This window comes from Periplaneta americana, chromosome 14 (genome assembly GCF_040183065.1).
Source record: "Periplaneta americana isolate PAMFEO1 chromosome 14, P.americana_PAMFEO1_priV1, whole genome shotgun sequence".
In the NCBI taxonomy this organism is placed as follows: Eukaryota; Metazoa; Arthropoda; class Insecta; order Blattodea; family Blattidae; genus Periplaneta; species Periplaneta americana.
In genome coordinates, this window is record NC_091130.1 from 32,118,904 (window position 1) to 32,130,567 (window position 11,664).

The following is an 11,664-nucleotide window of genomic DNA, read 5'->3' on the forward strand; positions in this document are numbered from 1 at the left end:
AGGTCTACAAATTTATTTATTTATTTATTATTTTGCTAATAATTGTAACATAAAATATAATATATACAGAAAACTTTAGCTCGCCCCTGAAAGAGTAGAACTCGTGCTCAGGGGCGGATTCCTGAATTGAAATTAATAATTATACAATACAATTTGTCTTATGTCTACTATGCAATTATAGTATTACATTTAAATTTACAATTTTTCAATTTTTATAAAATCCATACGTAACTTTTTAAATTTAATACTAGAACTATTAGAATTGACAAGATTAGGATATTTAAATATAAATTTGTTATATATTCTTGAGCCTAAATTACTACTATGATTAAATACTGTAACAGTGTTGCATTTTGGTTCAAACAATCTTAAAGAATTCATGCCTTTTGTTTCATAACTATGAGAATACAATTCAAAATTATTTCGATTTTTATGTATGAATTTTATTAATACAATATAATAAATTTGTCTTACGTTAAGTACATTAAAGTCTAAAAACAAATTTTGAGATGGAAAATCAATAGGTTTATGAAGACATATTTTAATTATTTTCTTCTGTAATAAATAAAGTGGATTAAAATTGGATTTAAATGAGCTACCCCATCCTATAATTCCATACATAATTACCGATTGAAATAAAGTTAAATATATTGTGCGTAATAAACTTATTGACAAGTAATTCCTCAATAAAACAAAATAATATACTATTTTATGTAATTTATTACAAAGGTAATTAATGTGTTGGTTCCATTTTAAATGATTATCGAAAATTATGCCTAAATACTTAACTTCAGAGGACTCTTTAATAAAATCGGACATTTACACTGTATAAGACAACAATCAGAATTATGTAATTTAATACTTAATATAGATGTAGGAGGTTTGTTACATTTTTCAGATAATGAGAATGGAATAATTATGGTTTTATTTTCGTTGATAGAAAGATAATTTATGTCAAACTATTTTTTTATTAATTTAAGTCCATTATTTGAGTTATTATATGCATCAAATGAATCGCTTCTTTCCAAAAGGGTTTGTTCACTTCTTGACAAAAAGAGTTTTTCGTTGGAATTGACAGTTTAGGGATCGATACATCATGTTACAATAAAAGAGTGTCAGTCCAGTTTATACTTATATGTGAACTGTAAGTGTAGGAATGTTATTACTATACAAATGGACGTCAGTCCTAGACTATGGCCCATTTTGAAAACTGTTGCCAGCTATGGTTTATGTATAACCTTGGATTGACAATTGTAATCGAAATATATCTAATGATTTGTATTGTAATGTTCTGTTGATAGTATTTTGATTGTTGTATCGTTGTTGAAGACATTCCTGCTTCATTTTGTAAGTAAAAATGGATCAAGATAATGCTTCAAGAAAAAGTGAATACTGTAAATTACAAGAACAGGAACTTTAGTAGGATTGAGAGAGTTTTCAAACAAGAAGATCCGAACACATGTAAATTTTTGTTTTGCAAAGGAATTGTATAATGTTACATTTGTTCGGATCAAATTTCTACATATATAAAAAACAAAACTAAAATTCTTTCAATCATTTTTTTCATATTACATTGCTCTCTTAAATGACTGAGCATATTGGGAATTAAATCAATGGCTTTCCCAAAACTCGCAATGAAATGTTTTATATAAAACAATTTTTTATCTCGAAAAGGAAGCAAAAACGAGCAAAATTGTATTACAAGTTTTTGTGTGAAATATCTCAAAGAATAACCCCCTGAAATTGATGACATTATTTATTGTGGTTATGTATCGAGTTGTCATAAACATATTCAGAAAAAAAAAATACATTTGTTTTCCAAATGGGCTTAAGTCCAGGATTTTGGGAACTTATAACATAAGCAGAAAATTTTTTATTGTCATTTCTATGTTATATGGATACAGTATTATCACATCTATAGCATCAGAATGCTAATAAAGTTATTTATTGAATATGAGCAACACAGAACAGTTTTTTCAGCTTTTTTCAAATTTACCATTTTTGGACTATGGCTCTTCTGGAAAGGAGCAATTCAAAAAGAATAGGGTACATTGGTAAACAGAAAACGTTTTCGTATCTGTGTAAATTAGTCGAATTATGTGATAGTTCTTTTAGTCATATCCAGTAAACATTTCAGTCTTAAGTCAATTTTCCTAAGAGAATCATCATTATAGATAATCGACATCAGAATTAAGAATTTTATTAGGGATGGAACTGTTCGAATTACTGTTAATTTATTTTATATAAAAGCGTCCATAGTCGTGTTATACAGATAATTATTTAAAAATACATTAAAGAAACAAACTCAGAAACTTCAGAATTGCAGAAGAAGAATTTTTTGGAGTATGCAATAGGATATATGCATAGGGCTTTTTTTTTTCTGGCAGAACACGCTGGAACGTTCCGGCGTATTTTTATTTTATTTTTCATCACAGAACCGAGAAATGTGTTAATAATTATGTTTGTAACATAATTTGCCTTTGAACTCTGCTTAGGCCTTATAATTTTTAAAGTTGGAGGAAAAGGAGGTTAAAAACGACAAATTTCTCTTGCAGTGGACAGTAATCATTTCCCTATACGTTATTATAATACATTCAAACAAAGTTCCGCCGCCTTCTTCTCCAGAAGAAAAACATTGCATATTCATGCAATCTTTAATCCACAAAATAAAATTTGTATGTAGAAGAAAACTAATTTTATCTTACTAATCGCAATTTTATTGTAAATAAATTATAAATGCTTTATAAGTGAAATGGTTTTCAGAATAGAATAGAAGAAAATTTTCGAGAAATACAGTATTTGTGGCAGTTATCTCATGAAGTGTGTGTGCATATGTGTGTGTAGTGCACATAACGGCAAGGCCCTTAACTTGTCTTTATTCGACCCGGCTCTACGAATGAGGCTCATAGATGTTGTTAGTGCTGAGAAGCAGGTCGTCAGAGATTATCTACAGTGGGTCTACATTACACTCGTAATGAATGATGATGGAGAATTGTTGGGATGTCACAAGGGAACTGGAGTACCCAGAGAAAATCCCTATCTTCCCTGGACCATGGGCTGGCCCAATACAAGTTATAAATTCAGAGTGAATCAACTAACCTCTTTAACTTTTGTCTCCTGTCCGATGGGCATTATTCAGACAAGAAATGCCCGGCTTTTTAAGTGGGCGGTTGAGTACGAAATTCGGACTACGGTATTTATAATGCACAGTTCATAAAATATAACTTTAATCTATACTAATATTAAATCTGTAGCCGAAATTTTTCTCGTAATTTTCGATTTTCCAAAAATAATTGGTCCTAACTTATATAATTAACCGCCCTGAAACCGAAAATCACTTTTTTTTTAATTTTTGTTTGTATGTCTGTCTGTCTGTCTGTCTGTCTGTCTGTCTGGATGTTTGTTACCTTTTCACGCGATAATGGCTAAACCGATTTATATGAAAATTTGAATATAAATTAAGTTCGTTGTAACTTAGAATTTAGGCTATATGGCATTCAAAATATTTTATTTAAAAGGGGGGTTATAAGGGGGCTTGAATTAAATAAATCGAAATATCTCCCTTATTATTAATTTTCGAGCAAAATATTACATAACAAAAGTTTCTTTAAAAATAATGTCCGATAAGTTTTATTCCATGCAAAATTTTGATAGGACTGATATTTAATGAGATAAATGAGTTTCAAAATTACAATAACAACGTCATCTAAGGCGGTGTAATGAAATAAAAAACAAATGACTTCGTCTATAAGGGGCCTTGGACAACAACAATCAAAAGCTATAAAACATACGGTAGCCTACAGAGAATGTTTCTGTGTTTGTATGAAGTAATGTCGGAAGCTAAATTAACCGATTTGTATAATTAATTATTAATTCACCATTGGAAAGTGTAGTTTCTCTAGATGGACATAATGTTATAATGTTATTACAGTAACTTCTGAGTGAATCGAGGACAGGTAAGATTAAAATAGCTTCTTATGCACAGAAAACTTGATAGACATTCGTTTCCTGTAGGTATTTCCTAAAATAATGTTTATGACCAAATGAGTGGTCTCTGGATCAAAATGATCGCATTTAAATTTTTTTAATACAATTTAAATTAAGTAACATAATAAACGATTTATCCTTCTATCAAACACGAATGTTCCCTGGATCAAATGTCCTATTTTAATTATGTAATTACTTTATATTTATTTCTAACGGGTGCAGCGGAGCGCACGGGTACGGCTAGTTAAATAATATTGTGATAATTGTAGAAGTGTGAACCAATAATTGATGTGTAATTGTAGTCAAATCGGTGTAATAGCTTTCTTACCTGTGATTATTTTTCTATTGATGATATTCTAAAAAGTATAATTAATAGCTTATATAGGGAACTTTATATTTCAAATGCAGAGATTCTGACAATTTAATAATTTCTTGAATTTTGTTACAGAATGGGCGGGTGAGTTCAGAAAGCAGTGACGATCCTGAACGTTGGCAGTCAGTTTTTGCAGCTGTTACAGAGAGGGAGTTAAGATTATATGAATCGGCACCTTGGAGTCCTGAGGCTTGGGGTGCGCCTGTTGAAACATGTCCCCTGTTGTCTACGAGGTTAAGCACGTTTCCTGATTTTGTATATAGGCCTACTGTTCTTAGATTTTTTTGTTAAGAAATAACTGGAATAACCGAAGGGTCGGGGCAACATAATGATAACTGTAATTTTCTTAATTTTAAGCTGTAACAAAAGCAAAATTTGAAAAAATTCACACACTGTGTTCTCTTTTGTTTCGTTATTTAAGAATTTTCTCTTCATATATTCAACTCTTTTTAACAAATTTGTAGAGGTTTTGGGTGATATTTTAATTTACATATTTTATAAGGTGTTTATACCATAAGTGTTTTTGCATTTGTGGAATATTATTATGTTGCGCCAAAATAAAAATAATTTTATGGGGTTATTATTCAGATTGCATTGGAATGTTAACACTTTTTATTTGTACAATAATGGAATACATAATAAAAAAAACACTGTCTAAAGTTGCAAAACAAATTATCAATATTAGAAGAGTTCTGTTGTTTGCTGACGATCAGATCTTAATTGCAGATTCGGAAGATAATTTACAAAGAGCCATACATGAATTAAATAATATTACAAGTGAATATAATCTTCAAATCTCATATGAAAAAACGAAAATAATGGTTCTTAGAGGAGCAGATCCGTTAAGAGCAAAAATTTGCATAAATAATAAGCCCATCCAACAACAAAGTGATTTTAATTATCTTGGTTACATTGTGTCATATACCGGCAATAGAGATGTGCAAAATAAATTAAACAAATTCCAAACACTATGTGGTACAATAAAAAGAACTTTTAAAAATTGTAATAGAGCAACACTGTTAAAACTTTACAAAGTAATGGCAATCCCATCCTTGCTTTATGGGTGTGAAAGTTGGGTCTTGACTATCTCACAACAGAAGAAGATAGAGGCTGCTGAGATGAAATTTTTGAGACAGGTGGCAGGTTATAAACTCATAGACAAAAAGAGGAATGAAGATATTAGAAAAGAATTGGAAATTCAGAGTTTAAATGAAACAGTCATTGAATACAAGATCATATACAAAGAATCGATGAAGATCGTATACCACAAATAATAAATAAGTATAAACCTGTAGGTAGAAGAAATGTCGGCAGTCTATGGATAAGATGGTCGGATCAGTTTTCTTGAAGATGGAATGAGCCACAAGGCTTATGGCATGATGATGATGATGATGATGATGATGATAAGAGTTCTGTCCCATACTCTTTAGTTAAGGAATAGTCGATTTTGAACAAAAAGTTACAAGTTCTTTTCGGATCCCCTTGTATTGATTGATGTCTTGTGAATAATTTTGTGAAGTTTCGATATCATGGCCTTCAAAACAGCTGATTAATAGCCATTTAAAGATGTCCGTGTGCATAGGTATTTAAGCTTGGCACGCCCCATTTTCTATAATCTTACAGAAAGTCACTAAAATTTGCTTATCGAAGTGTGGTTTTCGGGAGTTTCTGCTGAAATCTAATGCACCATACAATTACTATCATCTTGAATGATGAGGTTTCTAAAAGAACTGGAGCTTTGACTGGTAATTTCATTACCAAGATCACATTACCAAGATAACCAGTTACTATGACAATGCTATTAGGTCTCATTCTGATATGAAAGAGATGAAAAAACAATTTATGCCATTATAGATCATTACAGATCCACTGATGACACACCATTGCATCAGAAATGCTCCCAAGATGAGGATTCATGATGTTTTCATAATAGAGCAAAGGGGAAAAAAACTTCCCACTGGAAACTCATAACAAGAAAATTAAAACACCTCTTTCCGAGTTTGTGTTTCGGAAAATAATGCCAGATTTTGAAAGACTAGCAAGTGATGCTCTATTGGAAAGATGCGCCCAGGGAAAGACACAAAATTCTAGTGAGTGTATTCAAAGACTATAAATGTGTCAAGAAAGAGGATGGAAATGACAGTTTATGAATGAATTTCGGACTTCGATTCTGACATCACTTCTACAATTCCAAAAAAGTTGGATGTAGTGGGATTGTCTCCAGGAAAGTACACTCTGAAGCTAGCATCAAAAAAAATATAAAAGAAGAATCCAGAAAACACAGAGAGAGAGAGAGAGAGGGGGGAGGGGGAGGGAGAGGGAGAGGGAGAGGGGGAGGGAGAGAGAGAGAGAGAGTTTGGGAAGCAAAGCAAATGGAGGAGAGGCGCTATAGGAGATCAGAAGGATCTATATATGCTCCAGGAGGTTTCTGATTGTTCCAGAACTCAGAATAGATGTACCTTCTGTAATCTTCTAGATTAGTTCATGCTGCTTTGGTCATTTTGTTTCAATTTATTATGTGTAAATTATACAACATTAATTTATCGATTCCCAAAAATTGAAAAATCTTTGCACCTTAGGCTTGAAGTCTTTAAAACTTAAAACTATCACACTTACAGACATGAAATTTATACAGTATATTCCAAATGAACTGGACAATAATTGAGCCGTTCAGAGCAAGAGTGGTGTAAGTCAAAAATGGGTAATGAGATTAAAGTAAACATTCTGTAAAATACAGCGCAAAGTAGCAATTAATATTCAATTTATTTAAACTATAAGTAGTCAGTGGATAGCAAGAAGAGACCATATTAATTGCTACTTTGCGCTGTATTTTACAGAATTTTAACTTAAACTTCAGTACCCAATTTACACTTACACCACTTTTGCTCTGAACGGCTCAATTCTTTCAGAGCAATTTTTCATAAACATATTAGTTTGAAAAAAATATCGGTAATTATTATATTAAACTTTTTTTTTCCAGAATAATTCAAAAGTGATGTCTCAATTAAAATTTCTGCAAGTCAATTAGAAAAAAATCATGTGGAACAATTTCAGAGCTAATTGCTAAACAAAACTAACACTGAAAACTACGTCAATAGAAATACAGAACACCTGATTTCTTTAAGTGTAACATTGAAGACTAACATTCAGTGACTGTGAGCATCTTTTTCTGCATCTGTGTTATAATAAAGCAGTTGATAGCAGGAGTGTAATGATATCTTAATTTTATCACTTTTCTGTCGTATTCCTTATTATTATAACGAGTTTAGTCAAAGAAATGTTAGAAAGTGACATAAATGTTTGCATCGTTTCAGGTTGGTGAGCTCAAGCCGACAGACAGACATGATAACCTTCAGTGTGCGCTGTGGAACACCAGAAGGTGTTGTGACCCACCACCTGCGTGCTGAGACACACCGCGACCTTGCAAACTGGGCACGAGCTCTGGTACAGGGCAGCCACAACTGCGCCCAGACACAGAGAGAACTTATGTGCCGTAAGTATTCCACTTCGTCTTTCTTGAAAACTGAAGTGCTAGATTCTTTCCTTACTGTTGGCATGGGTAGCGCAGATGGTATAGTGCTGGCCTTCTGTACTGGAGGTTGAGGGTTCGATCTCGGCCCAGGTCGATGACATTTAAGTGTGCTTAAATGCGACAGGCTCATGTCAGTACATTTATTGGCATGTAAAAGAACTCCTGCTGTAAAAAAATTCTGGCACATCGGCAACTCTGATATAACCTCAGCAGTTGCGAGCGTCGTTAAATAAACCATACTTACTTACTTGCTGGCTTTTAAGGAACCTGGAGGTTCATTGCCGCCCTCACATAAGCCTGCCATTGGTCCCTATCCTGAGCAAGATTAATCCATTCTCTATCATATCCCACCTCCCTCAAATCCATTTTAATATTATCTTCCCACCTACGTCTCGGCCTTCCCAAAGGTTTTTTCCCTCCGGCCTCCCAACTAACACTCTATATGCATTTCTGGATTCGCCTATATGTGCTACATACCCTGCCCATCTCAAACGTCTGGATTTAATGTTCCTAATTATGTCAGGTGAAGAATACAATGCGTGCAGTTCTGTGTTTTTGTAACTTTCTCCATTCTCCTGTAACTTCATCCCTCTTAGTCCCAAATATTTTCTTACGCACCTTATTCTCAGATATCCTTAACCTATGTTCCTCTCTCAAAGTGAGAGTCCAAGTTTCACAACCATAAAGAACAACCGGTAATATAACTGTTTTATAAATTCTAACTTTCAGATTTTTTGACAGCAGACTGGATGATAAAAGCTTCTCAACCGAATAATAACAGGCATTTCTCATATTTATTCTGTGTTTAATTTCCTCCCGAGTATCATTTATATTTGTTACTGTTGCTCCCAGGTATTTGAATTTTTCTATCTCTTTAAAGGATAAATTTCCAATTTTTATATTTCCATTTCGTACAATATTCTCGTCACGACACATAATCATATACTTTGTCTTTTCGGGATTTACTTTCGGGATTTACTTCAAGTAAAATTCCCGTATTTTTCCTAATCGTTTGTGGATTTTCTCCTAACATATTCACGTCATCCGCATAGACAAGCAGCTGATGTAACCCGTTCAATTCCAAACCCTCTCTGTTATCCTGGACTTTCCTAATGGCATACTCTAGAGCAAAGTTAAAAAGTAAAGGTGATAGTGCATCTCCTTGCTTTAGCCCACAGTGAATTGGAAACACATCTGACAGAAACTGACCTATACGAACTCTGCTGTACGTTTCACTGAGACACACTTTAATTAATCGAACTAGTTTCTTGGGAATACCAAATTCAATAAGAATATCATATAAAACCTCTCTCTTAACAGAGTCATATGCATTAATAAACCATAATCTAATTGATTTAATTTCTTTCCTTCCTAAAATGCATTGCCTGTAAATCACATCACTTCTACCAATGATAAAAGCAGCAGTCGAAAATTAACTGTCACAGTTTCAGTAGATCAGTGCTTCCCAAATTTTTTCAAGGTACGACTCACTTTTGTGTGAAACATTTTTTCGCAAACCCTCCCCATAATGTCGGCTACTGCATTCACTATGTTAGTCAGTAATATTGTAATGCATTGTTTTTTTTTAGGCTGCTTGTGGCAAGGACAACCAGCACAATTGATACTCCACTATGAGAATGGATTTACACTGATGGAGGTACTTAACACCTTGACAAGGCGTGAACCCAGAACTCTGTGGAAATTCCCATTTGAACGGCTGCGCATGTCTGCTGATGATGGGGCTCGATTACTTTGGCTTGACTTCGGCGGAGAAGAAGGGGAAATGGTGAGTCGTCATAAAAAATCACAGTGTAACCAAGTCATAGGGTGAAAATACAATATTAGTCATATTTTCACTTTCTTAGCACACCAAGCTTTATTTAATCTAATTGCAAGTAAATAAGAAACAAGTCTTGTCTAATTATAATTAGGCGTGTGATTTTATGGTTATTATTTTACCCTGATTTCGGTGATTAAAATGGTTTAATTTCGATGAATAATTCAGGAAAAAAAAAAAATCTGGATATTTCCCACATGTTTCGCTTGCTAAAGAAACTTAAAAATAATAAAATAACATTTTTTTAAATTATTATTGAAACAATCACTGTACTAAACTGAAGAAAGAAGCTCAACAGTGCAGAAATCTGAATGCACTTTGTTGGGAGGCAAGAAGCAAAGTGGGTTAAATGATCCCAAAAGCGGCCATTGGAAAACAACAACAACTCCTTTGAAACAACAGAAACTTGTTTGCATCATTAAGTAAATCCATAATGCAATTTAATTTGACTGGATGGCACTGCCTTCTTGATCTCACTAAGACAGTTGTTGCAGGAAACGGAAATAATCGTTGTCTGAGCTGCTCCCTGAAAGTAGTCCCTGAAACTATGCGTACATCGTTGCCAGATGTAATGCTGAATGGTCAAATGTTCGTGTATATTTAATAAGGAAGAAAATTTTCACGTTTTAATTGAAAGAAACAGTCATTTTTCGTGTGAATTCTCCATAAAACCTATTTTTTTTTTAATATCGTGATTGTGAAGTAATTTCGTGAATTTCTATCAATTTCGCGGATATATTTCACTTAACCCTTAAATTGCCTAAACTTCATTTCACACACTAGTTTATTAAACCATGTCGGCCTATTGCAATGTCCATAGTTTATATGTTGTACAATATTATAGTGAAATAACTACTGAAGCTTTCCTGGCGACGTGATAACTCAAAATTTTCTCGGGCTTCCTGCCAGGTCATAAGTTGGTGATCCACCGACGTTTCGAGGATGTTCATCTTCCTCATCTTCAGGGTTAAGTGATAACTAAGGGTACCCGCTTCTTAATTTATAGTGCCAGAGGGAGTAGTCAGCCGAGGAGCTGTGTGCTGATTGGCTCTTATTAGTGCAGACCGCGTTCATGCCTGGCACTATAAATTAAGGAGCTGGGTACCCTTAGTTATCATTTAACCCTGAAGATGAACATCCTCGAAACTTCGGTGGATCACCAACTTATGACCTGGCTGGAAGCCCGAGAATATTTTGAGTTAATATTATAGTATTATGAAATTTTAATTTTCCCACCAATTTTTTACTATCCTATTAAAATTGTAGCATATAGCCTATAAACCTGTTGTATCCTATAGGATACTTTGCGAATTTAAGGGTTAATTTTGGACTTTCATTAAGGAATATGCATTTTTCATACATAAAATTAAGTTTTTAACACTTTTTACTTACATCGTTAATACCAAAAAGTCACATCACTACTAATAAGCAACTATGATAGCATTATCTGCGTATTACCACAGTCTAGTATATACAGTCACGAAGCTTGAGTTGATGAGGGTACTAGAAACAATAGATTGTGCAGGTACTATTTTGCATTGTCTGTGATGAGGCGATAGTAACGATCCTAGTGGTTAGCAACTATCTATGGATGCATATTTACTACGTATTGAGCTTCGTGACTGGATATACTAGATTGTGGTATTACTGTTATTGCAAGTTATCTTGAACCTTCTGAGCAGGGACAAAGGGGCAGAGGGAAGGAAGCACGTAACTCGGGTGGAGCCAACTGAGTTGTTTGCGCATGCTCCGCAGCATAATCTCTTGTCAAGAAACATAAGCCTAGTACTATTTCCTTCACTGCGTAACAGTAGTGTTACCATGGAGCAGCAACCACAGGGTAGTAATTATGGTGAAATCACACCACTGCAGAGAAAAAGCAACGCTGTTATTCATAGCTGAGAAAGAGAAATTATCGCAAATATAATAAAATTA

General features: G+C 33.6%; 1 protein-coding gene across 3 annotated transcripts in view; it reads left to right on the forward strand.

Moving 5' to 3' along the window:
• The window catches only part of Syn1 (Syntrophin-like 1), a 703,617-nt gene that overhangs the window by 675,940 nt on the left and 16,013 nt on the right, over positions 1 to 11,664 (forward strand). For all 3 annotated transcript variants that reach the window (XM_069845188.1, XM_069845190.1, XM_069845189.1), the window contains 3 exons: positions 4,436 to 4,593; positions 7,675 to 7,853; positions 9,482 to 9,678. In XM_069845188.1, the coding sequence (XP_069701289.1) occupies positions 4,436 to 4,593; positions 7,675 to 7,853; positions 9,482 to 9,678 (534 nt within the window). The remainder of the gene's footprint in view (positions 1 to 4,435; positions 4,594 to 7,674; positions 7,854 to 9,481; positions 9,679 to 11,664) is intronic.